Consider the following 27,468-nt stretch of genomic DNA (forward strand, 5'->3'; position numbering starts at 1 on the left):
CTGCCACTTCCCGGGCAGAGAGGCAAAAAGGAAGAAGATTCCACGTGAGGTCAAGAGCGGTCTCAGGAGAGTGGGCGCCCCCTCCAGGAAGCAGCCACCTCGCCAAGGCTCCCTCCGCCGCCGCTGCCGGGGAGGCCGCCAGGGTCGGTCCCGCGCCAGGCGCTCCGCCGCCGCCGCCCCCTGCCGGCCAGCAGGCGGCGCTGCGCGGGCCGGGGCCGGCCAGGGCGGCGGGAGGCGGCTGCCGTGGCGGCGGGAGGCGGCGGGAGGCGGGCGGAGGAGGAGGTGGAGGAGGCGGGAGCTGAGCTGAGCGGGGCGGGCGGCGGCGGCGGGGCCCGAGCCCGAGAAGATGGCGGTGCGGAAGAAGGACGGCGGCCCCAACGTGAAGTACTACGAGGCCGCGGACACCGTGACCCAGTTCGACAACGTGCGGCTCTGGCTCGGCAAGAACTACAAGAAGGTACGCGGGCAGGCTGCGCAGAGACCGGGGGCGGGACAAAGGGACCGCGGCCCCGCAGCGCCCCGGGATCCTGCCCACCCTCTGGCGGTCCGCGGCCCGCAGCCCCTCCTCCGCGGCCTCGGGAGCAGCCCCCACCGCGCCCTCCGGCCTGCGCCCCTCCTCCAGCCTCTCACCGGCCCCCCCTCCGGCCTGGGATTCCGGAGAAATGCTGCGCCCTCTGCCCCTTGTTTTTCTCCACTGCCCCGGCCGGTCTCGGTGCCAGCAGCCCACCCTTCCCTAAGCTATCGCCTTCCGGGCTTTTCCGGGAGAGATGGCCAGCGGTGGACCCGGTGTCGATCCCCCCCAGTCAGCGTGCCCGCCACGGTGCCCGCCAGAGCTCCCCACGGAGCCAGGTACCAGCAGGGCTGAGGCCTCCCTGGTGCTTTGTGTACGTTCAGAGAGAGATGATGAAAGCAGGAGGGTTAACAGCCACAGAGCAGGCCCTTGGCTGCTCCATCAGCCTGAAAAAAGCCCCCACCCTAAGATCACCTGTCTACCATTCGTCCCCACCTCCAGCCAAGCGACAAGAAATCCTCTTTGGGAGCCAGGGTATAGGAGTTCCTTGGCAGCGACCCCTTCTTAAACCATTCCTCAGTTTCACAATGCAGTCTCCCCCCACCTGGCCTTGAATTGCCTTGGTTTGGGGTTCAGAGGGTAGGGCACTCTTTATATCTCTAGCCCCCAACACCATTAACTGGAGATAATCAGGTAGTGAACAAAGAGTTCAAGAAGCCTTGCCTATCTTTTTTACCGAACCTTTTCCTGGTGTTGTCTTTGTCGTTAGGCCTTGTTGAAAGGAACATCTAAACATATGGTTTTTCTCTGGAGATGGTCTGCCTCACTTCCTTCTCACTACCCTGAGAGGGATTCTCTTTCTGGCTTTCCTTCAGCTCCCCAGTTCTTCCTGCCCAGCTTTGCAGCCTGTCAGAAGTGTGATGAGTGGTTTAGGAGAAAGCCCCTCTGATCTTGGTTATGAGCTCTCAGAGGTCTCTCTGGGTGTCAGGATCCTGACAAATAGCTGCTGGGTCTGTGGCTTGTCCACACCCCAGTTTGAGGCTCTGGTTCCCAGGCTTCTACCTTTGACCTTTTGGAAGGAAGATCAGTCTAGGGGCTTAGTCTCTGGCCCTCAGGGGAGTGACAGCCTGTGACCTGGTTCATCTTTCAAGCTCTGAGCTTTGTCGTTTACCTTTTCCTTCAAGGATCTCTTTACACCTTGCACTGAGAGGAGCACTCTTCTCTGTGATTAAGGTTCAGGAAACAGGGTTCAAAAGGCAAAAAGAAAGTTAGCGTCCTGGCTCAGTTTTAAATTAGAAGGCTAGGATGCTGGGTAGCAGAATATGGAAATGTGTAAGAAGGCCCAGGGTTACTTAAGGTTTCCTCACAAAAGACAGGTGTTGTCTTGTTCTTTCCCACCAGGCTGACTAGTAGCTGGTCTTTGCCGCTTAGGAGGACCTGCAAAGACATTTGTGCCCTGTTCCTAGCAGAAGCGGAATGCACAAGCTCCCTCTCTGTTTGCCCAAGCTCACTCTCTCAGTCTGTTTTCCCTACCTCATTTCTGTGCACCTTTCTTATTAGGCCACATTATAGGGGGAATCTCAGACTTCCACAATGTTACCTCAAGAAATATACTATTGTCTTGATTAGCGCCTCAGAGGTATTGCTTTCATTGCCTGTTGAATCTTCAGGATTTTACAACCCTCAGTGCTGTTGGCTAGAGAGTTAGGGTCCTGCAACTCCAATTTCAGGGTGCAACCAAGGTCTCCCCTTGTCCCCAGCACCCAACACTGGTCGCCTGGGCTGGAGGCAGAATTGTAACTTCCTGGTGAGGGGCGTAGAGGGCCTCCCTTCTACCATTTTCGTTATAGAAACTTGACATGTGGGGGAAGAAGATACAATTTTCTCTGCCCCAGATGCTTCCAGAACTCCTGGGAAAGTAATAAGGGAAATGGTGGATAGTTTTTCTGGGGTCTATTTTTCTTTTCTTTCCCTCTTTTCCCCAGTATATACAAGCTGAACCACCTACCAACAAGTCTCTGTCTAGCCTGGTTGTACAGTTGCTACAATTTCAGGAAGAAGTTTTTGGCAAACATGTCAGCAACGCACCGTTAACCAAACTGCCGGTGAGTGCAAAAGCAAGGGGGGAATCCTCCAAACTGGGGAGGGAGTGTTTTGTAAATTTCATGATTTTTTGATATTTGGGTAAATTTTTTAGCATCTCTATTCTTGGTCAGCGCATTACTGCCTTGGTCTAGTCCCCAGCTTACCACTCCCTGTGTCTTAGTAATACTTTGTACAACAGATTATCTCAGAGTGTCAGGTCAGTGCATGAAACTATTGTGTTATGGTTAAAAGGATATGAGATTTGAATTTACACAGGCTTGTGTTCAAATCCTGGCTCTGTCAGTTAGTGTCTCTGTGATCTTGGGTTAAACTGTTTGGGTCTCGGTTCCTTCATCTTTAGATGGGATTAGTATACCTATCTTGTAGGGTTTCTGTAATGGTCAGTGAGGTAACCCAGTAAGTGCTTGGCACAAGGTGGGGCTTTGTGAATGTTGGTTTCTTTCTCTCCCCTCTTCCAGGCCACCTGATACAATGGCACGGGGTTTGTGAAAGGGTTGTTAAGTAACAAGAGAATTTTGGATGTAACTGGCATATACTTCTTCCCTGTCTCAATTTTGTAGATCAAATGTTTCCTAGATTTCAAAGCAGGAGGCGCCCTGTGCCACATACTTGCAGCTGCCTACAAATTCAAGAGTGACCAGGGATGGTGAGATGCCCTCTCTCTGTGCTTCTTACATTTAGTTTAGAGGGAATTTCCCCCTTTCATTCCTTGGGGTTGTTCTGGGGTGGGAGAGCGTAGGTAGACATTCTTATGAGTCTCTTACTTTGCTACATCAGTGGGCCTGACTTGCTGGGTCAGAAAAATGGCTTGGAGTCACAGCCAAAATAAGTGTCCAAAGTGAGTGTGAGTGTGAGTGTGAATGTGTGTATCAGTGTGTGTGTTGTAGAGGAAAAGGGATTCTTAGGTTAGCATCTCAAGCGTTCCTTTGTCTTTTGGACTGAGTACAAAGTGAGTTGATATCAGTAAACCCTGGTGATTTTTGTTACCAGCTGTGAGCAGGATTGCCTCCTAATTTCCCGTGTTAAAAAGTCACATACCCTAACCTCATCCCCAGACCTGAGCTATACCACTCACTAGATTATCACCTCTTCACAAGGCGGCGTTACGACTTCCAGAATCCATCACGCATGGACCGCAACGTGGAAATGTTCATGACTATTGAGAAGTCCTTGGTGCAGGTAATAGTCATGAACCTCAGCCATCCATTTTCCTTCCCTCAGTAGGAATCCAAAACACCCTCTCCCATAATCTCATTCCCTCTGTTTCTTCTCCCCACAGAATAATTGCCTGTCTCGACCAAACATTTTTCTGTGCCCAGAAATTGAACCCAAACTGCTAGGAAAATTAAAGGACATTATCAAGAGACACCAGGTGAGTGGGTGAGACAGGAGAGGTTTTGGAAGCTCCATGACTTTTTCTGATGTTTTCCATTCAATAAGCAGACCTGAGGTGCCATATTTTCTACTGCAGAGGTGTCTCTACCTATCTGAAAAATGACTAGACTTGAGGCCTTGAGCCACTCTTTTGCTGTCTGCTCCTCCCATTTCCCAGTCTTGACAGGTTTGGATCACTGTTCCTAGCCTGCCTTGGCCTGGCAGGATGGGGGGGGGGGCATCTACTTCCACTGAGCTACTAGAGATTGTCTGATTTCAGAAAAATGAAATCTTTGCTCTTTGGGACTCTAGAATAACAAGCAGAGATCATTGCTAGAGACATACAGGTCAACTTTACATTTCCCATGTGTAGATCATCTATTCAGGGATTATCTGTAGCAATTTTTAATTCTTTACCTTTTCTCCATTATTAGCACAATCCCAGCTGTTTCCCTCTGCTATTCAGCTGGTGCATGCTTAGAGAATACAAACTAACTTTAATATCAGTCTGGGCAAAATATGATTGGGAAGGCAGATCTGTGGTTAAATCTTATTTTGGTTTATTTACACCCCTGTGTAATTTAGAGGGGACCATATTTACCTGCTTCTTCTTATGACATCCAGGGAACGGTCACTGAGGATAAGAACAACGCCTCCCATGTTGTGTATCCTGTCCCAGGGAACCTGGAAGAAGGTGAGAACTGACTTTTCCTGGCCACTGCAGTGAATGGCTTGGATTAGGAGGTGGAGGGCTGCTCAGTTCCCATGCTGTGCCTGGGCTCCTCTCCTTTCAAGCCTGAATCCTCCTACCGCTTTACATTCCTGTTTCCGGGTCCCCTGCTGCATGCAACAGGAATCATACACAGGGTTATTTTTTTTTGTACCCCTTCAGCTTATATCTCTCCCTGCTCTGTCTCTATCCCCAGAGGAATGGGTACGACCGGTCATGAAGAGGGATAAGCAGGTTCTTTTGCACTGGGGCTACTATCCTGACAGGTGAGGACGGGCTCCTAGCGCAGGTGTAAGTACAAGAGCCAGAGTGAGAAGCCCTATAACATTTAGCAAAGCAAGTTATTTTGGGGGTTATTTTTGTTTTTAATTTAATTTTTTTATTATCTTTTGGGGTTATTTTTAGGTTTGTTAATTTGTTCTTCCTATTATGCGAATCCTCTGTCTTGGGGAGGTTTGGGCTTACTGGACGAGGTGTGAAATGGTTATCCCAGTATAATTTTTGATAAGTAAATATTAGCAACAATCCAAATGTCTAACAGTAGGAAAATATTCCAGCCAATTTGTATATCTACTCAGTGGGCTATTGTGCTGACTTTAAACTTACAGAAATAACATGGATAATTTGTATATGAATATTAAATTAATATTTAAAAAGTAGGATGTAAAATAACCCCAGTATTATTGCAGTTATGTAAAATCAAAATTGTACTGGGAAAAAATATATACTAAATGTCACATGTAGTTGTGTTAGGGTGATCCTTTTCATTCTTTTTTTATTTTTGAAATATTTTGTAATTATTTTTATTAGTTTGTAATGAGAAGAATCCCAGTGTTAACTAGAAAAATAATCATACCAAAAAACAACCACTTACTTTTTGTAAATGGAAAAGGTAAAAGATTTGCACTTTCCTTTTCCACAACTCCATCTCACTGATTCTACTTCCCGCTGAATTTCCCTTGGCAGTTATGACACCTGGATCCCAGCCAGTGAAATTGAAGCATCTGTGGAAGATGCTCCAACTCCTGAGAAACCTAGGAAGGTGAGCTTTTCTTGTCCTTCCTGCCCCAAGGAGAATGCCAGAAGCAGACCACTCTTTGGAGGTGAAACAGAGGTTTCTGTGCCCTTGGGCTTTTCTGTTAAGGGTCCCCAGACACAACTGTGGCTTCCAGGCTTCTCTCCAGCATAGTCTGCCTTTGTCCTTTAGGTTCATGCAAAGTGGATCCTGGACACAGATACCTTCAATGAATGGATGAATGAGGAAGACTACGAAGTAAATGATGATAAAAACCCTGTCTCCCGCCGAAAGAAGATTTCAGCCAAGACATTGACAGATGAGGTGAAAATTCCTCTTCTTTCTTCCTGGAGCCCTTAGCATGAGTTTCAGAACAAGTCTCACTGGAGATTATTGGCTGACATTTGTCCCAATTCTCCAACCTGCAGGTGAACAGCCCAGATTCAGATCGACGGGACAAGAAGGGAGGGAACTATAAGAAGAGAAAGTGCTCCCCATCTCCTTCACCAACCCCAGAAGCTAAGAAGAAAAATGCTAAGAAAGGGTATGCCAGCCCCTAACCAGCCCCTACCTTCACTGCTTCACCGTTCTCTCCACTCCACGCTGAAAGACGGAAGGACAAATAAATCCCTTCCCATAACCACCTGGCCTTGTCCTATTGGTGTCCTGAGAGGGAGGATGAGGAGGTCTTCTTTAGCTGTCCAGTTCTTAGTTCTAGTCCCAGCCATTAGTAAACTCAAAGAGAGCTGAATCTCCAGATGAAAGCCTTGGCCACTTCCCATTACTCTGAGGTGATTGGTTTCTGTTTTGCTCAGCTCTGCCCTTGGGATTCTCTCTTGTTTCCTCTCCCTTGAACTTCTCCTTCCAGGGACCCCTTGTCCAAGGATGACTGGGTTTTCTTTTCTTGTTCCTTTCCAGTCCCTCAACACCTTACACCAAGTCCAAGCGTGGCCACAGAGAAGAGGAGCAAGAAGACCTGACAAAGGACATGGATGAGCCCTCACCGGTCCCCAATGTAGAAGAGGTGACATTGCCCAAAACAGGTATGGGCCAGGCCTACCTCCTGGGCTCTTCCCCACTCCCTGTCCTGCCCCTATTCTGTCAAACGCCCTGAGTGGGCTGATTTCCCAGGCCCGGCTCCAGGTCTAGAAGATCTTTCTCTTCAGTTTAGCCGATTATTGAAATTATTGTCATCACCATGGACAGTCCTCTAACTTCACATCCATATCTGGGTTGTGGACTGCTTTGTACCTGACAGTAGTTGTCTCTAAACTCTTTTTGATTTTGCATCCCTGTCAGTAAAATGTATTTGAACACAAATTATATACATGAATTGTTATACCACTCCTTTAGGAGCATTAAAAAACACATGCAAACATTACGTAAAAATGGGAAAATGTAAAGGATAAGATTAGAAAACAAATAGAAAGAGAAGCTCTGATATTCTCTGCCTGTATTCTAGTGGAGCATCTTGCGCATGTGAGAAGCCTGCTTTGGAGACCACTGCTCTCCAGTACTGGTTTACAGTCTGTATTCTGCAGAGTGGCCCCAAATGTCCAGGAGTGGATTTCAGGAGTGGAGTAAAGGGGGCCATTGAGAGAGAGGAGTTCTGGCTCCCACCCTCTTATCCGTCAGAACAGCTCTTCTCTCTATCCATGTTTTCTCCTGAGCTTTCATATAAGTTCAGTTGAGTGTCCTCTGCTTTCGAAAATATTTAAGATCCAACCACTCTTCTACAGAGTGATTTGGTCAGGCTGTCTCAATCCATTAAGAACTTACAGACACACAGATGAAGAGAAAGGCCTATCAAAGACAAGATGATGTATAAATGTGTAAATGTAAATAGGGTAGAAGATGCTTCTTTATAGGAAAAAAGTTAAATCAATTTTTGGTTGGGGAAGGGGGAAAAGTGGCAAGTAAGTTTCAAGCCCTAAAATGATTGTGACTGCAGGAAGTTACTACATTATGTGATCAGATGGAGAAAGTTTTTGGAGAAAATGAGATCTCTAGAACTGTTAACAGCGGAGAGGTGAGGGCTTAATTTAGGCAAAACCTGTCTGACAAAATGATTCTCCTCGGGCAGTCAACACGAAGAAGGACTCGGAGTCAGCCCCAGTCAAAGGAGGCACCATGACTGACTTGGGTAAGACGGGGCGCCTCGGGCAAGGCAGTCAGAGCCCCAAGGAGGGGAGGTCAGCCGCCGCCTTCTCAGAGCCTGCCGAGGCTTTGCAGAAAGTAGGGCTCTTCTCGGCCCCTTAGGGTGCTCCAGCTTTCTATCTTGCTGTCTCTTTCAGATGAACAGGAGGATGAAAGCATGGAGACCACGGGCAAGGTGGAGCCAGTTTAGAAAGGCCCTCCCTCTCTATGTGATTCTGACTTGTGATTATAAAGTTCCCTCTTCCCAGAACTTTGCACTGCCTAGACTTTTTGCTCCCTAGATAATTCTACCTGTAGCTCAAACTGACCCTTTTTGAGTCCTGGGGCCCATAACTGTTCATTCCCACACCCATCTTTAGTGCCCACATGCCTGGGGGGTGGGAGAAGCAGAGGGTTTCTAGGGGCAAAATGAGAATGCTGAGTGTCCAGCAGCGTCCGTACTCGTAGGATGAGGATGAGAACAGTACGGGGAACAAGGGGGAGCAGACTAAGAACCCGGACCTGCATGAGGACAACGTGACTGAACAGACCCACCACATCATCATTCCCAGCTACGCGGCCTGGTTTGACTATAACAGGTATCGTTGCTCCAACTTCTCACTGAGTCCTTATCTCCCTGCCTCCTGGGGTCCACGTGTTGTTCCTCCTCCTGTCTCCAAAGAAGTTATTTCTTCCTCAGCCAGATGGGCCGAGGTACACTTCAATTTTAGGGGATCCCTGGCAGGAAGTTCTCCGCAAGTGTCTAATTCCTTGCTGCTGTCTCCAACTGTTTGCCCTCCCCACCTTCTAGGCTTTTCCTCTCTTTGGGGCTCCCATCTCTCCACTAGTGCCTTCTGAATCCTGTCTGGCTTTCTTGCAGTGTTCATGCCATCGAGCGGAGGGCTCTCCCCGAGTTCTTCAACGGCAAGAACAAGTCCAAGACTCCAGAAATGTAAGGACATCTCAGTTCATGAGTCCCTTTCTCTCCCTGTGCCCATTCAGTCTTCCTGATCCAGCAACATCCAGGTTAGCAAACATTTCTTGAGCTCCTTGGATGAGCCAGACGCCATGTGAGGCTTACCCAGACGTGAGCCCAGCCTAGCACTGTGACTGCGGTGGCTTGCCCTCTAGGATTTACCCAGCGGTGATAGTAAGCGTGCTCTTCTGTACAAAACAAGTACCTGCTCTAGTCCCTCCATTTCCTTTAACAGGGTACGAAGCCTTTCAATTCATAATTACTGGTGTCCCAAATGCAGATCTCCCTAGCATAAGTAATAGCTCTGACTGAAATGTAAGTGGCTCTTACCAGACTGGTCCCTGAGAGTAGGTTTTGATAGAAAAATGAGAGCAGAAATGAAGACCCAAGGTTATGACTTAAGGGATAGAGAGGGCTCTGTGGCGAGAAGTGTTACGTAAGGTGCGGGCTTGGGGCTCAGCAGTCTTCATCTCCTTTAGTGTTTTGCTTCAGGCCAAACCTGCTTGGCTTTGGATGAGACGTGGCAATCTTCTCTGGTTAGGGATGGCCCAGGATCAGTGCCATGATGAGGTGGTGAGACAGTGCTGAGCCAAGGCCCCCTGAGAACCCAGCGAGCTTGCTGCCAGCTGTTCCTCAGCTCCTCTCTGGAGCCCTGTTCCCTTCCCACCATGTTTCTTTCCCTGTAGCCTGGTATGCTTCTCTCCTCCTCTTTTTCCTGGGCAAAGCAGTGTGTGTAAAGAAGCCTTGCTCTCTCCAGGGGAAAAGGATGTAGTGACCAGGTGACATGAGTTCAACATGATTGATCTGCTGGCAGGGTTGGAACTAGACCTGTTCTACACTTTTCACTCTTGGTACAAAATAAGAAATGGTGATAATTGTCTTGAGGGTTTACTATCTCTCAGGTGCTAGCCTACGTGTCCTACATACATTGACTAGTTTAATCTCACATCAGCTTTAGAGGCAGGTCCTATTGTCATCTCCAGTTTACTGACTGGGAAACGGAGGTATACAGGGGGTAAGTCGCTTGCTGCAGGTCACAGAGCTAGTAAGTGGTAAAGCCGAGATCTGAATCCATTGGTCTGACTCATGGTCTCAAACTTTACACTACACCACACAAAAACTACCCTTTTTTGAGTGCCTACAACATGCCTGGCATTGCACTAGATCTTCACAGCCCTTTTTAATCCTCAACAGACACTCCATTTTACAGATTAGGGAACTGAGATTCAAAAATTTAAGTAACTTGCCCAAGGCCATCATGGTAGAACTGGGATTTGAACTTAGATCTTTCCACCGTTGAAACATGCCCTTTATACCATGTCCTGCTGACTAGTGGATGCATGGATATGGGCTTCCCTTTAACATCTACATTTGGAAATAAGGGCTCCTTTTTTAACCTTTTGATTCCTTGTTTAAAAATTAGATGAAACATCCCCAAATACAGCCAAGGACATAATTCATTTAACTAAAAACGCCATCAAGGAAAATAAGCAAAGTTTGAACCCCTGGCATCTAGTACATAGTAGACCCATATTGTTTATTGAGTCGAATGGTCCACTTTTTTCTTTATCGTTTTTCCTACCATTCAGCCCTCAACAGATAACGTATTTTTCTCCCTCATTGTTCATCTCTTTCTTCTAAGCTACCTGGCTTATCGAAACTTCATGATTGACACTTACCGGCTGAACCCCCAAGAGTACCTCACCTCCACCGCCTGCCGCAGGAACCTGGCGGGTGATGTCTGTGCCATCATGAGGTGCGTCTCGGCAGCTGAGAGGAGGGGGGGATGTTGGGATGTCTGCCCACAGGTACCTCTTGGCAGAAGTAGAGATGCCAGCAAGGAACATAGGGGAATGAGCAGGAAAAACACCTTTAGAGAAAGGTGAAGTTCAGGTTCAGGGTATGAGTGACGTGAGGAAATGGCAGTGGCACTTCCTAAAGTGTGGAAGAAAGGAGAAAGCACGTCTGTAGATGAAGGATACTGGTTCGATTTTACTGACTGTCCAAGAAGAGATATTTAGGTGGGTGGATGCGGAGAGAGGTCCCAGCTGGGGATGTAGACTTGGACGTCACTGGCATGTATGTGGTGCGAGGAGATGAGATTTCCCAGGGAGTAGAATGAGCGGAGAGAAGAGGGCCTGGGAGAGGTAGCTTCAGGCCTCCACCTCTGCCCCCAGCCCTCCTCCTCATGCACCTTTCTGACCATCATGTGACCTTGTCTCGGCTCCTGTCCTCACAGAGTCCACGCCTTCCTAGAACAATGGGGTCTTATTAACTACCAGGTGGATGCTGAGAGCCGGCCAACCCCAATGGGGCCTCCACCCACCTCTCACTTCCACGTCTTGGCGGACACGCCCTCAGGGCTGGTCCCTCTGCAGCCCAAGACCCCACAGGTAGGGTGAGGGGCTGTGGGGACAGGGTGGGGTTGGGTAAAATTGGGCTTCTTTGGACTTTTCTTTTTCTGTTTTTTTAGGGTAATGGTTCAGGAGTGTTTTGAGGCTTTTTCCTTTTCCATGGGATGCAAAGGGCGACAGGAATCAGCCCCGGGTGTTTAGCACCCTCTCTTAGCTTCTGTCCCTAAGACTTCGAGGACTTGCTGAGGAAGAAGAGACGCTCCTTGTCCTCAAGGAGCAGACAGGCTAATGTAGGGGATGGAACAGATAGAGAAAAATGGCTTAAAATTAAGTTGCATGAAAATTTTTAACTTTGTCATATTTCCAACATTTTTTCATTTTTGCCTCATATTTATTATCACTTCCATTTTTCCACTTCCATTTCATACATTACAAAAATTAAGAGGAGAAAAGTTATGTGGCTTGCCCAAGGTCACTGAGTACTAAATCTAGAATTAGAATCTAAGTGTCCAGCTCCTAAGAGAATCTGTAAAGATATATGTGAATACAAATGGATATCATGCCAACTACAGATCTAATGAATCATTAAGTGAACATGGAACAGTGGCATGAGTCCCCCAGAGCTTGTGGGCCACCCAGCATTTGGTCTCGAGGCCTCTAGGGCCTTGGCCTGGTCATTTCCTGCCCAGCCTCCATGACGCCAAGCTCTGTCCCCCAGGGCCGCCAGGTTGATGCTGATACCAAGGCTGGGCGAAAGGGCAAAGAGCTGGATGACCTGGTGCCAGAGACCGCTAAGGGCAAGCCAGAGCTGGTAGGTGGGGTGTAGACCCCGCTGGGCTTCTTATTTGCCCCTTTATTGGGGGGCCCCTGCCTGGGAAGAAGAGACATGAGAGCAGAGGAGCTACAGCAGTGAGGGAGGAAGTCGCACCCAGGGGTGTCCCTGGCTTTGGGAAGGAAGCTCCTTCTGTCTGTTTTCTCTTTCTGTCGGCCCCTGGCTCCTGGTGGTCACTTGTACTCACCTCTTTTTTTCCCTCCACAAATAGCAGACCTCTGCTTCACAACAAATGCTCAACTTCCCTGACAAAGGCAAAGAGAAACCGACAGACATGCAGAACTTTGGGCTGCGAACAGACATGTACACAAAGAAGAACGTCCCCTCCAAGGTATGGCGATGTGGGCTGACTCAGGCTAGAGCGCCTTCACTTCTCAGGGGTCACAGGCTCCTCTCTCTGACCCCGCCTGTGTTTCCCCTGCAGAGCAAAGCTGCGGCCAGTGCCACTCGAGAGTGGACAGAACAGGAGACCCTGCTACTCCTGGAGGTAACTGGGGCAAGGAAAGGAGAGTTCTTTGAAAACAGAAGTGGCCAGGGTGCCAGACACACTCGTCAGTGTGGAGAGGGCCTGTCGCACCTGCACCAGGGAACGGCTCCAGGCCATGGATTTGGGCCATTTCCTTAACTCCATACCCTTTGTTAGTGCTTCTTGGAAGTTCCCTTGGACCCAGCAGAGCGCACAAATAACCACAACACAGAGAGCTTTGAAGCCAGCTACCCTTAGTAGAATGGGGGGAGTTGACCTGTAAGGAAAGTGGCTAAATAAGCAAAGTTGTGTCTCCACCACCACCACCAGGCACTGGAAATGTACAAAGATGACTGGAACAAAGTATCAGAACACGTGGGAAGCCGCACGCAGGACGAGTGCATCTTGCATTTCCTTCGTCTTCCCATTGAAGACCCATACCTGGAGGACTCAGAGGCCTCTCTGGGCCCCCTGGCCTACCAGCCCATCCCCTTCAGTCAGTCAGGCAACCCTGTTATGAGCACTGTTGCCTTCCTGGCTTCTGTTGTCGATCCTCGAGTCGCCTCTGCTGCTGCAAAGTCGGCCTTAGGTAATGTGGAGGGGTCCTGGCCTTCTTATTTTGTGTTTGAAGGGCTAGTTTACTCAGACCTTGAAACCCCCTGAAGTGTGGCTGCCCTACTGACCTTGTCTTCTGCTGGCATCAGCTCAGGCACCTGTCTAGCTCCGCGCAGGTCTAGATGAAGAGATGGGCTTTCACTTGGGGTAGCCAGAACTGCCTCCCTGCCCCCCACTCCCAGCCTCATCCCCTCTGGATCTTGCAGAAGAGTTCTCCAAAATGAAGGAAGAGGTACCCACAGCCTTGGTGGAGGCCCATGTTCGGAAAGTGGAAGAAGCAGCCAAAGTGACAGGCAAGGCAGACCCAGCCTTCGGTCTGGAAAGCAGTGGCATTGCCGGAACCACCTCTGATGAGCCTGAGCGGATTGGTAAGGCCTGGCAAGTGCCTAGATTTCTCCCCTTCCACCAAGAACCAGAGCCACCAGGCCTCCCTGTGCCATCGCTGCCTCAGGTTGGCCTCAGAACACAAGATGAATGGGAGATGGGTGTGGCTTTTTTTCCCTAGGACTTTACCTTAGGGACTATGGCTCCCTGTTGGTCCTCTCACTAAGATTTCGGCCAGGAGAAGGGGCTATGGGAATAGTATTGTAGAGACAGACTCTGTATCAGTCGTTTCCCATTTCCTCTTCCCATGGGCCCAGAGGAGAGTGGGACTGACGAGACGCGAGCGGAGGGCCAGGCCACAGAGGAGAAGAAGGAGCCCAAGGTACAGTGAGATTGACCTGGGCTGGGAGGGTGGGGGGCAGGCGTGGCACCGGGCTAATGGGGAACTGGCTTCGTCCAGTTCAGGCAGAGGCCTGGGCTTGGAGGGGGGCTTCTCCTGGAGCCAGATCACCTCCCAAGTAAGAGGTGTAAATTCAGTTCCCAGTCTGGTCCCTTTGTGTGAGAAACCACCCACCCTGGTACCCTCTATTTTTCTTTCCTTGGGACTCCAGGAACCCCGAGAAGGAGTTGGGGCTCTGGAGGAAGAAGCAAAGGAGAAGACCAGTGAGGCTCCCAAAAAGGATGAAGAGAAAGGGAAAGAAGGTGACAGCGAGAAGGAGTCAGAGAAGAGCGATGGGGACCCCATAGGTGAGCCTCCCAGCAGGGTGGTTGAAGTCCAGGAGAGAAGGAAGGCTGGAGGACTAACAGCCCTGTTCCCTGGCCCAGGTGACCCTGAGAAGGAGAAGGAGCCAAAGGAGGGGCAGGAGGAAGTGCTGAAGGAAGTGGTGGAGTCAGAGGGGGAAAGGAAGACCAAGGTGGAGCGGGACATCGGTGAGGGCAACCTCTCCACTGCTGCCGCCGCGGCCCTGGCTGCTGCTGCCGTGAAGGCCAAGGTGAGGGCCAGAGACTCAGAGGACCCCAGGAAGGAGACGCCCCCTTTCTGATCTCGTCTTCCTGGAGGAAGTCCTTCCTTGCTCGTCCCTTGAATAATGCTGGCTGTTTCTTTTTTCTTTTGATCCTGAGAGGGAGAGTTGGTCATTGCCGCTCTAAGCTTTTACCATTGGGCCTGTTTTTCACCCTCTGATTATTTGACCTTGTCTTACCCTTTGCCATGCTTTCTTTTTCTTCATGTTCTTTTAAAAATATCAAGCCTGTGCTACTCTCTGGGCTGTGACCACAGCAAGTTCTTTCTTAAAACCTGCCAGCCTCCACCCTACCTTTCTCTGCCCCAGAATGTCTTCAGCTGGGTCCTCCCACTGACACACTGTCCCATCCCTCCTTCCCTAGCACTTGGCTGCCGTTGAGGAGAGGAAGATCAAATCACTGGTGGCCCTGCTGGTGGAGACCCAGATGAAAAAGTTGGAGATCAAACTCCGGCACTTTGAGGAGCTGGAGACGATCATGGACCGGGAGCGAGAAGCAGTGAGTAACATCCCCTAGGGGGTCAGGGGAGTCCAGGGACCCCACCTTGATGCTGAGCTGTACCTCAGTTGAGGATGGGGCAACAGGGAAGTGGGGAGCAGCAGAGCAGAGAGCGTGAGACGGACAGGGCTTCAAAGCAGAGTGGAGCAGCCCAGGCCAGGGCAGGAGGAGCTGGCCCCACGCAGTTCAAGACAAGTGGCCCACAGGTGAAGCGTGGAGACTAAGGTCCCACAGAATGTCAGCTCCTCCATCGGGCAGAGATCCTAGTCGGTTGTTGGTTGCTGCATCTCCAGGTCCTTGACCAGTGTTGGCTCATAGTAGACTGTCAATAAATATATGTTGAGTGATTGAACGGGTTTAAGGGATGATAAGAGGGTAGAGGCTTTGGATCTAGGAGGAGAACTTGGAAAGAGGATGAGATGAACAAGGAGAGGGGACCACTTTGAGAAGGTGTAAAAACAAATAGAAGACGGGGACCTTGACCTCAGAGAACTTATATTTTAATTGGAGACATCAAAGACAGTTAATGCTTAAAGTATATGACAAATTCAAAGTAAGAGATTTCAAATCAAGTATATAAGTTCTGAGGAGATAATAGAATAAGGGGAAAAAGCTCAGAGGCTAGTGAGTTGATCTGGGTTCGCTTCCTAAGAGTGGTGAGGTTTTAGCCAATGTTTAAGGCAGAAAAGAGCATGACGAGGACTGGAAGGGTTTTCAATTTAAATTAATGACAAGTTCAAAGCTTTGGAGCTGAAATGAGCAAGAGCTACCCCCCAGATTAACTCCATTGCAATGAGAGAGAAGCCATGTGGGCAGCCAGAGGGTGAGGGGAAGGCGGGGAGGACGAGATGCCCAAGCACGTGATTTGGATTTGATGTGGGGAACCACCAGAATGACAGGCTGGGTTTGTCAGAGACAAAGCAGGGACAAGGCATTTGCCGTCAGGATCTTCTGAACACGGGTAACAGTACTCAATTGGCACTGGCAGCTGGAGTATCAGAGGCAGCAGCTCCTGGCCGACCGACAAGCCTTCCACATGGAGCAGCTGAAGTACGCAGAGATGAGGGCCCGGCAGCAGCACTTCCAACAAATGCACCAGCAGCAGCAGCAGCCACCGCCAGCCCTGCCCCCAGGCTCCCAGCCTATCCCACCTACAGGCGCTGCTGGGCCACCTACCGTCCACAGCTTGGCTATGGCTCCAGCCTCTGTGGCCCCTGCTCCTGCTGGCAGTGGGGCCCCTCCTGGAAGCTTGGGCCCTTCTGAACAGATTGGGCAGGCAGGGCCAACCGCAGGGCCACAGCAGCAGCAACCAGCCGGAGCCCCGCAGCCTGGGGCAGTCCCACCAGGGGTACCACCCCCTGGACCCCATGGTAAGTGATGGGTTCTGGAACTCTTGCTGCCTAGAGGGCTCCAGGTGCATGTTCCGTCCCCCTTGACTGGGGTACACAATAGGCCTAGAGATGAGGATCAGCCTCCGTTTCTACAGATGGGCCCACCTCTGTTACATCCCTGAGCCAGCAGGGACCCCTCCCCAAATCCAGATCTTTGGAATTTTGTTCCAGGGATTTACACTAATTCTAGTTCCAGGAAAAGGAAAGCTGGTGCCCAGGAGTCACTAGATTATCCTCGCTATGAAAGGGAGTTGGAGTGAGATTTTCTGCCTCTAACCTTCTTGATCTTTCCTCTTCGTTCCCAGGCCCCTCACCGTTCCCCAACCAACAAACTCCTCCCTCAATGATGCCAGGGGCAGTGCCAGGCAGCGGGCACCCAGGCGTGGCGGGTAATGCTCCTTTGGGTTTGCCTTTTGGCATGCCGCCTCCTCCTCCTCCTGCTCCATCCATCATCCCATTTGGTAGTCTAGCCGACTCCATCAGTATTAACCTTCCCCCCCCTCCTAACCTGCATGGGCATCATCACCATCTCCCATTCGCCCCGGGCACTCTCCCCCCACCTAACCTGCCTGTGTCCATGGCGAACCCTCTACATCCTAACCTGCCGGCGACCACCACCATGCCATCTTCCTTGCCTCTCGGGCCGGGGCTCGGATCCGCCGCAGCCCAGAGCCCTGCCATTGTGGCAGCTGTTCAGGGCAACCTCCTGCCCAGTGCCAGCCCACTGCCAGGTGAGAAGGGTCCTGGAGGGGAGAAGGGTGAGGGAAGAGGGGTCCATATGGAGGGATGGAGGGCAGGTGGGGAAGGGCTTGGGTACCAGAGCTCCCATGATCCTTTTTGAGCACTCTGGCAAAATTAGAATATAGGAGGAAAGGCCTCTTTGGCTGTCCCCCACCATTCCCCAGCCTGGCAGCTGCCACCTCTGGGATGCCGGGGCCTTTCACTGGTGGGTCATGGCGGAGTCCTGTGGCACAGAGCATCTCAGCTGTAAACTTGAAAAGCAGCTACCTGTTTGCATGATGATTGGCATCCTTCCCCTTTGCTTGTCCCCATCACACGCAAATGCCCCATTTAGAGAGTTCCCTTGGGGGCAAGAGGGTAATCTGGTGTGTATCAGTTTTCCCAGTGTGAGGTGGGTGAGGGTATGGGGGAAGGTTGTAGATTGTGGGTACCTCATTCATCTACCCACCCATTGCATGCCGTGCCCGGTTCTGTTTGCCCGTGGTAGCCTGGGTCTGAAGCCCCGTCCTGCTCACCCTCACTGATTCATCTTCCTTTTCTCCACAGACCCAGGCACCCCTCTGCCTTCAGACCCCACAGCCCCGAGCCCAGGCACAGTGACCCCTGTGCCACCTCCACAGTGAGGAGCCCGCCAGACATCTCTCCCTCACCCCCCATGGAGATCAAGGTTCCAGGAACAGCCCTGCCCCCCACCACTGGGACCCTTCCCCAGCCTGGAGTTCATCACTACGTAAGGAAAGCTCCTCATGCCCTTCCAAAGCCCCAACCGTGCCTGTCAGGGGCACGCATTTTTCTATCGGATTATTCGAGGACTTCTGTTTAAAAGTGCTCATGTCTGGGAGAGGATAGGACAGGGAAGCTGCCCTCAAAGGAAAGGCTGGGGGAAGGTGTTTATACGAGGCTCTAATTAACCACTTCTAAGGGTACACCCCCGCAAAACTACTGCATTTTTTATGGATGAAAAAATGAAGCCCTTCTAAAGGAAGTCATTTTTTTTTTAAAGCCACATTGGAGCTCCCTCCACCCACTAAAAAAATCCAACTTTTACATTTTTTTGGAGGAGGGAGGTGACAATTTTAGGAAAAGGAAATTAAGGTTCTGGGAAGAGCTCGGGATAGAATAGGGTGCAGAACCTGGTTCCTCTAGCCCCTTGTTAGCGAGTCAACTCAGAACCCCCTCAGCCACCCCACCCCGTTTATTCCTACCGATCTCCTTCTGCTTCCTCAGTATTGCTGTTTTAGGCCACCCCAGCTAGCCAGTGACCCTTTTCCCTCTGATTGTCGATTTGGTTTTCAAGTCACCGGCCTAGTTGATGTCAGCATATGTGCATTTGGTGGGGAAACATTTTTTGGGATTTCTGTGAGAGGTAATAAAGGACAGGGCATTCGGGGCTCTTCTTTCTCCTCCCTGGGTCCTATCAGGGGGCTCCTAGAAGACATGGAGAGGGCAGCTAGAAGAGGATGGGAAGTTTTAAAAACCTGAAATTTTCAAAAAGCACTTAAGCACCTCCTTCTTATGACTTGGTGGATCACCCCCCTAACCTCTTTCCTTTCCCACCAGGACCATCAAAACCTTGACTGGTAGCTAGGGATTCCCTGGGATTTGGAGGCAGGGGAGGCAGGAGTACCCAACCAAGGGCTGGCAGCTCAGTGCTGATCCCCAGTTCCGGTGCCTCTGGTACCAGCTCTTATCCAGGCAGATGTGATTCCAGGCTCTCACCAATTCCTGGTCCTTCCCACCAGACCCTTTGTTCCTCATGTCCCCATGTTTCTCTTCCTCTGCGTCTTGGCACCTTTCTTCTGTTCAAAAGTTTTCTGTAAATTTTTTTTTTTTTTTTTTTTTTATAAATTAATTTGCTTTCAGTTTTATCTTGTGGATGCCTTGTGTTCTCTGACCTGGGGCTGGCAGGTATGGGGATTGGGCTAGGGGCAGCATTCTTGGAGACCTTCCCAGGGGCATTCACTTGAGCTGGGGAGGTGCCCGCGGACGGACACCGGTGTGTCCTCTCCATGGCGGGCTAAAGGCAGCACAGCTGTCGGGACTGCACTGGAGCAGGAGCTGGGCAGAGGCTCTCACAATCTTGGAGGTCTTGTATATTAATCTTTTCAGAAGTGGCTTCATTTCTTCCCTTATTCGGCAGGGAGAAGGCAAGTATCTTACCTACTTCTGTTATTATTGGCCCCTCGCCCTGCTGGGGTGAGATAGGCTGCGGCAGTGCTCATATGGCCTGGTTTTAGCACTAATAAACACTCCAGGCCTCTCCCACAAAAGGTCTGCAGAGCTTGGGAGGGTGCGGGCTGTGTTTAAGGAGCTAGAGGACTAGGAGAAGCTTGATGTGGGCCGGAACAACGGTGGCCAGCCTTGGTCCTACAGGGATTTACGGCTTTCCTCATCCCCCAGGGGTGGCCTTTGTAGCACCAATGAATGGGGTCAGCATTTCAGTGAGGCAAAGGTGGCTCCTATAGGCCCTTCCCCAGCCCCAGGTCCACTGACCCTGGACTGTCTCTCCTTCTCTCGTTCACCCTGATCAGGAAGGAAGCAGAACCACATTTAGGGCACAGAGAGCAAGTTTATTTGGTGATTGCTAATGGCAAACATCAAGAGACAAGCTGGGGAAAGTGCTGTGACAAGAGAAGCTAGGAAGCCTTCAGGGCTACGTACAGTCTCACACAGGGGAAGGCACAGGGCGCTGGGTACACCAGGAATGTCTTCAGCCATTCAGCACCATGCGGACGAGCTCTGTGAAAGGGACAGAGGGGTGAACTAGGGAGCAGGATCAAGGGAGGGTCCACCAGGGGCCAAGAGACCTCATGACCACGAAGGTGGCAAAAGGGACATGCCCACAGCAACCAAACCTTGGGGTCAGTTTGCAGAGGAGCCACCTTGAGTCTGACCAGTTCTCTAGGCCCCCAGCTCCCCTCCCACCAGCTGTTAGTTCCCCACCCCACCCTGAGCAGCAAGAACACAGCAGAGGCAGAAAAGTTCTCAACTACACCTATAGCTACTGTCAGCCACTGGCAGGAGAAGACAGAGTTTTGGGTTAGGGTACCTCCAAGCTGCCCAGCAGAAGGAAGGGGAAGAGACTGTTCAGCTACAACAGCACAATGGGGCAGGCAACCCCCCACTCCCCATGCCAACCACCAATGCTCCAGGGCCAAAAGATCACCCTAAAGCAAGATGGGGATGAGCTGCTGCGAGTTCCCAGGCACTAGCACCCAGGGCTCTAAGTAAGACTTCAGAGCCCATTCTAGGAGGAGGTACCACACCCCCAGGCTGTCTTCCTCTTTGAGGAACCCCTCCTCTGCCCAGTCAGCTCCATGCAGAAAACATGCCAGGAGGAAGTCAGATGGTAGTAGGGGAAGGGCAGGGGCCAGAGAGCAAAGGTTGGGAAGAAAAACACTGGGGAGGTCAACTAGAGTAGGGGAGGCTGGGAGGAGCCGTACCCGCCCCACGGGCCCGTCACCCCGACAGGATATGCCTCACAAACGCTGCAGGAAGGAAGAGACATTAATGGTGAAGACGAGACACACACATGGGGTGAAGGGGTCAGGCGGTGGGGCATAGACATTCCATGTATTTGACGTCCCATTCCTTCCCCACCCTTCACACCACCTTGCCCCTTCCTTTCCTGTCACACCCCCCAGCCTCCCGCTCCTGGGCTGGGCTAGGCAGGGCCCTGCCCCTTGCCTCCTGGCACTTTTTGGAGCCCAAGTCCAAGGACAGGAAAAGCCTCAGATGCTGTGCTTGACCTGCCCCGTACGGCTGCTTCCTCCACCAGCATCCCAATTCGTCCCTCACCTTCGTAGTTGATACAACCATTGCTGTCCTCGTGCCCTGCCACCAGCATCTCTACTTCTTCCTCTGTCATCTTCTCACCTGAAGAAGGAAAGAAAGAGCATTTGGGGAACTGGGTGACAGGTGAGGTATAGGGTGGCACCTCAGCTCAAGAAGCAAGGGCAGAGCCTTACCCAGTGTGACGAGAACATGCCGGATCTCGGCACCCATGACAGTGCCATTCCCTTCCTTGTCAAATACCCTAAGGCCTTCGACATAGTCCTCATAGGTGCCCTGGTCCTTGTTCTTGGCCACCGTCTGCAGCATGGGCAGGAAGTGCTCAAAGTCCAACACCTTCACATTCATCTCTGCCATAAAGGAGGCAGACAGAAAGTCACACCGAGTTCTCAGAATTGAGGGCATGACAGGGATCACAACTGAATAGAAGGCTCCCACTCCAGGCAGAAGAAATCCATGGGATTTGCTAGTTGAGACAAGACCTGCTTGAGTTTGGGGCCTAAGAAGGTAAAGGGAAGCTCGTAGCTGAAGAACAAACAACTCCTACCACACTGAGGACCCTCACCATCACTCTTGGGGTTTCCCAGGACTTTGAGCACCTCGGCGTTGGTGGGGTTCTGGCCCAGGGCCCTCATCACGTCCCCACACTGGCTGTACAGGATCTTGCCATCTCCTGTTCGGTCAAACAGCTGGAAAGCCTCCTTGAACTCTGAGGATTCAGATAAACATCAGCACTTGGCACATGGGGGCTAACCCCGGCCCTCCCTCCACGTTTCCACTGCCCATTCAACTTTGACCGTGCTAAGGAAACCAGATACTTAGACCACTGTAAACTCAAGTCCACTAAGAGGGATCCAGTGTCCGTCCCTCCCAACTCAGGTGTCACACAGACCGCCTTCCTCCCCTCGAGGAATAGTAGTAACATTCATTTACACACCCCCTCCGCCTGCAGCAAGGCTGCCCAGCCAGCACACTACACTACTCAGGGCAGGAATTTGCCACCGCCCTGTCTGGGTCCTGTCCTTATAAGGAAGTGGGAGCAGCAGCCTGGGACCGGGGTCATCCCAGCCTGCCAGTTCCCACCCCTCCGGTTCAGTGGGAACAGCTACAAAGAGCATCCTCAGCAAACTCCCCTGTCCCTACTTTTACAAAATACCAGGTCACTGCTTTTCACAATATTCACAGTTCCAAGCTGGGGGCAGGGGACTTGTCACAGGAGGACAGAAGAGGCTGATTAAGGCACGGAGGTGCACAAGCAGCTTCACACACCTCCCTCAAACCCCACACACAGCAAGCATTAGGTGACCAAGCTGTTTCACGTACCCACACCACCTAAAACTCACCCAGTGCTTGGGGCTCAGATCTAGAGTGAAAGGGGAGGGAGGAAGAAAGAGTGAGAAAAGAAAATGGAGGCTCCAGGAGAGAAAGGAATCCGGAAAGTATTCCCCTGGGGGTGCTGAAGAGATGACAGGTTGGGGTGAGAGGATAGGTGCTAGAGGGGGTGTCCCCTCTCCCTAAGCGTGACCTCCGTAGGGGTCTGATACCTACCTGCGGTCTGGTCCTCGGTGAAGTCACACTGCTCAGAGAAGAGGGGAGCAGTCAACATCTGAACTCAGATTCCCCGAGCGTCTATCCCAGTCCCACAAACTGAACCTCACACTCCTTTTCCATGCCGGCGACTCGCTTCCCAGGACAGGACCCCAGACTTTCCGATCCCACCTCCAACTTCCAGGCCCTCAAGTTCCGTTTCCCCCCAACTCTGCCTTCTCCTCACCCCCTATCCCCGGCTCCCCGCCTTTCGCCCCAAACCCCGCTCATCCTCCCAGGCCCTGGAACCCACCATCTTGACTGCTCAGCTCTGCCGGACCTTTTCCTGCAGTAATGGCTCCGACTCCCGGCCCAACCCTAGTCTTAGTACGTCCCAATTACGTCACCCTCATCTGATCCAGCCAATAGGATTCCTGGTCTGGGTTTATGCAGATAATATTGTTACATTAGTAATAAGGTGGGCGGGGCCAACTGCTGTTCTTTCCTCCGGAATAGCCTTACCTGGGGCACGGAAACTGCACAAGGGGGTAGGGCGGGGCGCAAGGAATCTGCTCTGAGCAGCGAGAGGATCAGAGGATACCAGATTGGGGAGAGCTTCCCTCCCTCCCTCCCCGACCTCTGAAGAAAGCAACAGTCGGAGGCCAAGGAAGGAATCGTCTCTTTATTTTGAAACAATAGGTGGCCTCCTAGTGGTAGGAACGTGCTTCCGCCTGCCGGAGGCCCAGTGTCCGACCCCACTGAATCTGTGGAAAAAGACAAAAGTTGCCAAACTTTGGCGCTCGTGCGCAGCAGGACATGATTAAGCACTTCCCTGCTTTTCTACCTTGGCTGAGGGAAGGGAAGGAGACTTGTCTCTCAAGGCAGAGTGGGAGGGCCCTACCTGTAAAGCTCAGACGCTTAGGATGTGCTTCAGGAAGGCTGCAGAGAGAGGAGGCAAGAGGGCCTTCAGAAGCAGGCCCTTAGGTAATCCACCTGACTGTAGATAATCCAGGCCCGAGGGTGCCCCCCACCCACATACTGCAAGTCTCCTGCCTCCCCTTCTCCCCTGTCCCTTCTGCTCCTCTGGCCCCTTACCTTCATAGTTGATGCAGCCATTGCTGTCCTCATGTCCTGCTAGAACTGTCTCCACCTCCTCTTCGGTCATCTTCTCTCCTGAGCCCCAGACACAGCAATTTAGTCCCTGCCTTCCCTCCCTCACCAACCAGGCCACGCTTTTCAGGGTGGCATCTCCTCTTCTCCCACCCTGGAGATTTGTCCATAACAACAGAGCCCCAAAGGAATCCTCCCCTTGTAATGGCTTGGATGTGGTCCTGCAACTTGCTTTCCATCTCACCTGCATTAGCACCAGGTGAAACCTTTGACAGACAAGGAAATGAAATTCCAGAGGGTTAAGAGAAAGTACCATATCACACAGAGCACACGCATCTCTTCCAAAACAAATCCAGTTCTCCCATTTCATTCCCTTTCCTCTGCCCTTCGGGAGGTATCCTCGTCCCCCTCACTTAGGCTCTGAAGGAGGAAGCCCTTCAGATTCTTCCTCCATGGTTCTGACCTTCTCAGTCTCCTGCCCATGACCTACAGGCCAGTAATCCCTCCCTGGCTCTGCCTATTTGGCAACCTTCTTTTTGATTCACCCTCTTCACTCCACAGGAGTTCTGGTCCTTGCCTCACCCAGGGTGGTGAGGACATGTCTCAGCTCTGCTCCCATGACTTTGCCGTTCCCCTCTTTGTCAAACACTCGAAGCCCCTCCAGGTAGTCCTCATATGTGCCTTGGTCCCGGTTCTTGGCCACTGCCTGGAGCATGGGCAGGAAAGTCTCGAAGTCCACACGCCGGGACTTCAGCTCTGGAGGTTAGAAAGGTGAGGGAGGTCACTGTGGTGTCACCCAGGACACAGCTCTCATCCCTACCATGAAATCTTTCATCCTGTTCAACATTCAGGATGTTTTTCTGCCCCGGGATTTGACAGTTTTTGAAATCCTGAGACCCACCCCAGCATCCTTTGTCACCTTACCAACATTCCACCACCAAACTAAACCCCCCATTATTCCAAGGGTCCCCTCACCATCAATCTTGGGGTTCCCCAGAACCTTGAGCACCTCGGCGTTGGTGGGGTTTTGGCCCAGGGCCCTCATCACGTCCCCACACTGGCTGTACAGGATCTTGCCATCCCCTACTCGGTCAAACAGCTCAAAGGCCTCCTTGAACTCTGAAGTATAAAGAAGGGTCAGTTGACCAGGGGTTCCCATCACCCCCAGACAGAAAGGGGGTTCAGAAACTTGGGGCTAGTGCTGGGCAGAACGGGACACACAGGACTAGTGTGGGAGGTTTCAAGGTCGGGACTGGAATTAGGGGAATAGAAAGAGGATCTGACTAGGGGTTGGGACTGGACAGTGGGCTCAGGGGACCAGCTTCTCCTCACCCTCCAGCTGGTCCTTGTTAAACTCGATCTGTGGAAGAAAAGAGCAGGTGAGGAGGAATGACAGGGCTTATTCAATCTCTCTCCAGCACTCCTCCCAACCAACTGCCAGCCACTTCTGAGGAGGGGCTCCAAAGGACCAGGCTGGGAGCCCAGCCACCTCAGTCCCATTCCCAGCTCTGGACCTTGGGAGAATCCCAACAGGAGGAATTATAGGGGGAGTGGGGGTTGGGAGGGAGGGTTTCCTGGGAACAGGGTTAATCCCATGCCACCTGTTCCGCTCCCTCCACTGCCCTGAGCCCTGCATCCCTCACATAACTGGGGGCTGAACAAAGGCTAAATTTACTCCTGGCCCCCAGCTGTGATTGTCTAACAAGTCTGTCCTCTTCAGCCTCCCCTCCTGGGGTTCAGAGATGTGGCCTTTAGAGTTGAACAGTCAGCCAGGCACAGGCAGCAGCTCCCTCCCTTCACCTTGAAACTGTCCTCAGAACCCAGATGTTCCCCATCTTAGTCCCTGCCTCCAGCAGGGGTGTGTGTGTGTGTGTGTGTGTGTACATACACACATGTGTTATAGGTTAGAGAAGAGAACAAAAAAGACAACAGCAGAGTCACAAGCCTGGATATTTCCAAAGAGACCAAGAGGAACCTCCAGTATCATTCCAGTGCCCACTGATTCCTACCTACTAGATGCCTCCTAATCCCCTAGGCTATATCCGACCCTTGTAACCCCCTGCAAATTATTTCTTTACTTTCCAGAGACTCACCACCACTTTGGAGAGATCGATAGGGGGATCCCGGGTTTTCTCAGGGGCTGGAGGGACAGCCGCCACTGGTTCAGCCTTGGTCTTGGCTGGAAGGACCCCTGCTGCGGCTGGCTTGGCAGCAGGCTTGGAGATAGGGGGCCCCGCTGGTTTCTTCACAGGAACATCCTTCTTGGGAGGCATGATGTCCGGTGGCCAAAGGACAGTGTGCCGATGGGGGCACCCATCTCTGTTTAAATAGCCAGGGAGTCTGGGATGTCAAGGGGCGGGGGCAGGGGCAGGGAGCCAGTTGGCGGTGGGGAGGGTGAAATAGAGGAGAGATGTGCCGGCTTGCCCTCACTCCCCTAGCCTCCTATGGTTCAGGACTCCTGCCCCAAGGTCTTCTCCCTTCTGTCTACGCCGCCCCAAACGCTGGCCAGAACAATGCCCCTTTGGGGGCATGGGAAGGAAGCCAGAGACTGCCCAGAATGGGGGAGTTAACCTGTGGGGTGGACAGGATGCTTACCAGTGACAATGAGATAGGGGTGAGGCAAAGGGGATCCAGGCATTCTAGGCCGTCAACCCTCTGAGTCAGAATAGACCCTTTTTCTAGCAGCTTTAGACTCTTGAAGGTTGAGGCAGGGAGGGGGGCCTTGTGAACTGGGATAGTTAGAGTGGGGTCTGGGAGCAGTGAAAAGTGACAAAAACAAGCAGCCCCTCTACTTCCCTCTGACCACGGATGGGGAGCAGGGGTAGTTGACCCTACAGCCTAATAATCTCCAATACTTACAGCCCCTGTCCTCCTCCCTGCCAGCCCGGAACTGGAACTGTGCACAATGTAGTTATAGAATAAGGAATGTGACCACCCCCCACCTCCCCAGCCATTGTCTCCTGTGAGGGGTTGTTTTAGGGGTGCGGGAGGGAGGGGGGCAACAATCAGTTTAACACCCACCACCCATACTCGCAAGAAGAAACCCTTTTCCACAAGCCCGTGGTCATTCAAATCAGACAAAGGTAGGGTGCCAGCTGAACCTTCAGGGACTCGGTACTGGCACCTGAGGAGAAGGGCAGGCTCTGAGAGACAAAGGGCCTACATTCTAAAATCTCCAATCCAAAAGGATGTGGGGGTCCTATGGGCTCCATGAGTACTCACCCCACCCCCTCGACCCCAACCAAAGGGATAATAAAAACCTTGTCTCAGGAGCCAGGTTACAAAACCTGTTTGGGGCCAGGGAAAGGGTCGAAGTGGGGGGGAGGGGCGTTAGGGAGAGGGGAGGGGTTGCTGGCTACTTTTGTTCTGGGGGAAAGGAGAGGATTTAGGTAACATTTTGAGGAAGACAGAAGTGATTCCATTTAGGCCCTGCGGTTCAGAGAGTAGATGCTGAGTCTCCCACTGGCGAAAAAAAGCGCGTCTGAATCTCATTACTGCAAAATGTCCCATTTTAGTCATTTCTTGGGAGTACAATACACACACACACACACACACACACACACACACACAAAACACACACACACAGAGTGACACACACTCCTAAGAAATAAAGGAGAGAGTCCCCGTTCTCAGCTCCACAAAACTCACCCTGCAGGATCCAGGTAAGGGGCGGAGGCGGGGCACAGGGCTGCCTCCGGCCCTAAAGGGTTAATCCCAGCGGCCTCGGAGCATGCCGGGAGTCGTAGTCCCCGCGCGCCCGCGGGCTCACGGGAAACGCTTCTCTGGCTGGAAGAGGACGCCAGGGCGGTGGCTTCCGGCTGGTAGCTGCGGTTAGTGATTCAATCTCTTTCAGGCGCGATTCTTGTCCCGGAACTGAAAGGCAGTAAGCAATTTACAGTCCCACCCCTGACGCTAAAACTGTGCGGGGCCCCCAGAGTATGTCCCTT

General features: G+C 51.7%; 3 protein-coding genes across 12 annotated transcripts; 1 reads left to right on the forward strand and 2 right to left on the reverse strand.

Moving 5' to 3' along the window:
* The first annotated feature begins 226 nt into the window (after nucleotides 1-226).
* SMARCC2 (SWI/SNF related BAF chromatin remodeling complex subunit C2) lies at nucleotides 227-18,960 on the forward strand. 9 transcript variants are annotated; one of them, XM_019742275.2, is made up of 30 exons: nucleotides 227-457; nucleotides 2,497-2,616; nucleotides 3,178-3,263; nucleotides 3,715-3,796; nucleotides 3,897-3,989; nucleotides 4,616-4,685; nucleotides 4,918-4,987; nucleotides 5,688-5,763; nucleotides 5,929-6,060; nucleotides 6,165-6,280; nucleotides 6,655-6,779; nucleotides 7,820-7,879; nucleotides 8,031-8,068; nucleotides 8,341-8,471; nucleotides 8,753-8,824; nucleotides 10,491-10,604; nucleotides 11,088-11,241; nucleotides 11,921-12,013; nucleotides 12,246-12,365; nucleotides 12,459-12,521; nucleotides 12,831-13,089; nucleotides 13,322-13,483; nucleotides 13,757-13,821; nucleotides 14,051-14,186; nucleotides 14,265-14,431; nucleotides 14,826-14,960; nucleotides 15,949-16,330; nucleotides 16,657-16,740; nucleotides 17,017-17,082; nucleotides 17,639-18,960. In XM_019742275.2, exons 1-30 carry the CDS (start codon nucleotides 347-349, stop codon nucleotides 17,713-17,715), a joined length of 3,459 nt encoding a protein of 1,152 aa, XP_019597834.2. In that variant the 5' UTR covers nucleotides 227-346; the 3' UTR covers nucleotides 17,716-18,960. The 9 variants fall into 9 exon arrangements, with proteins under 9 accessions (XP_019597834.2, XP_019597836.2, XP_019597830.2 ...); XM_019742277.2 differs by having other exon boundaries at nucleotides 12,249-12,365; XM_019742271.2 differs by having other exon boundaries at nucleotides 16,657-17,082.
* Nucleotides 18,961-19,641: 681 nt separating this feature from the next.
* MYL6 (myosin light chain 6) lies at nucleotides 19,642-22,833 on the reverse strand. 2 transcript variants are annotated; one of them, XM_019742295.2, is made up of 7 exons: nucleotides 22,725-22,833; nucleotides 22,433-22,460; nucleotides 21,450-21,593; nucleotides 21,061-21,234; nucleotides 20,891-20,968; nucleotides 20,536-20,580; nucleotides 19,642-19,831 (listed from the first exon to the last, which is right to left on the reverse strand). In XM_019742295.2, exons 1-6 carry the CDS (start codon nucleotides 22,725-22,727, stop codon nucleotides 20,552-20,554), a joined length of 456 nt encoding a protein of 151 aa, XP_019597854.1. In that variant the 5' UTR covers nucleotides 22,728-22,833; the 3' UTR covers nucleotides 19,642-19,831; nucleotides 20,536-20,551. The 2 variants fall into 2 exon arrangements, with proteins under 2 accessions (XP_019597854.1, XP_019597855.1); XM_019742296.2 differs by lacking the exon at nucleotides 20,536-20,580.
* A 245-nt stretch (nucleotides 22,834-23,078) lies between these two features.
* MYL6B (myosin light chain 6B) lies at nucleotides 23,079-27,298 on the reverse strand. Its single transcript, XM_019742297.2, has 8 exons — nucleotides 27,170-27,298; nucleotides 25,615-25,840; nucleotides 24,854-24,881; nucleotides 24,497-24,640; nucleotides 24,104-24,277; nucleotides 23,507-23,584; nucleotides 23,313-23,350; nucleotides 23,079-23,175 (listed from the first exon to the last, which is right to left on the reverse strand). The coding sequence occupies exons 2-7, from the start codon at nucleotides 25,792-25,794 to the stop codon at nucleotides 23,322-23,324; spliced, it is 633 nt and encodes a 210-aa protein (XP_019597856.1). The 5' UTR covers nucleotides 25,795-25,840; nucleotides 27,170-27,298; the 3' UTR covers nucleotides 23,079-23,175; nucleotides 23,313-23,321.
* Between the last annotated feature and the right edge of the window lie 170 nt (nucleotides 27,299-27,468).

Source organism: Rhinolophus sinicus, linkage group LG02, assembly GCF_036562045.2.
Source record: "Rhinolophus sinicus isolate RSC01 linkage group LG02, ASM3656204v1, whole genome shotgun sequence".
NCBI lineage: Eukaryota > Metazoa > Chordata > Mammalia > Chiroptera > Rhinolophidae > Rhinolophus > Rhinolophus sinicus.

Bases quoted from the DNA above. Each gene is read 5' to 3' on its own strand.
- SMARCC2 (XM_019742271.2), top strand. From the start codon at position 347: ATGGCGGTGCGGAAGAAGGACGGCGGCCCCAACGTGAAGTACTACGAG. The intron at 7,880-8,030 runs GTAAGACGGGGC...TGTCTCTTTCAG, and splicing joins AGGCACCATGACTGACTTGG to ATGAACAGGAGGATGAAAGC. The intron at 12,522-12,830 runs GTAACTGGGGCA...CACCACCACCAG, and splicing joins AGACCCTGCTACTCCTGGAG to GCACTGGAAATGTACAAAGA.
- MYL6 (XM_019742296.2), bottom strand. The intron at 21,594-22,432 runs GTAGGTATCAGA...CTGAATCCTCAG, and splicing joins CACCGAGGACCAGACCGCAG to AGTTCAAGGAGGCTTTCCAG. The intron at 20,969-21,060 runs GTAAGGCTCTGC...TTCCTTCTTCAG, and splicing joins GCATGTTCTCGTCACACTGG to GTGAGAAGATGACAGAGGAA.
- MYL6B (XM_019742297.2), bottom strand. From the start codon at position 25,794: ATGCCTCCCAAGAAGGATGTTCCTGTGAAGAAACCAGCGGGGCCCCCT. The intron at 24,278-24,496 runs GTGAGGGGACCC...TCTAACCTCCAG, and splicing joins GGGGAACCCCAAGATTGATG to AGCTGAAGTCCCGGCGTGTG. The intron at 23,585-24,103 runs GTGAGGCAAGGA...TCTGGGGCTCAG, and splicing joins ACATGTCCTCACCACCCTGG to GAGAGAAGATGACCGAAGAG.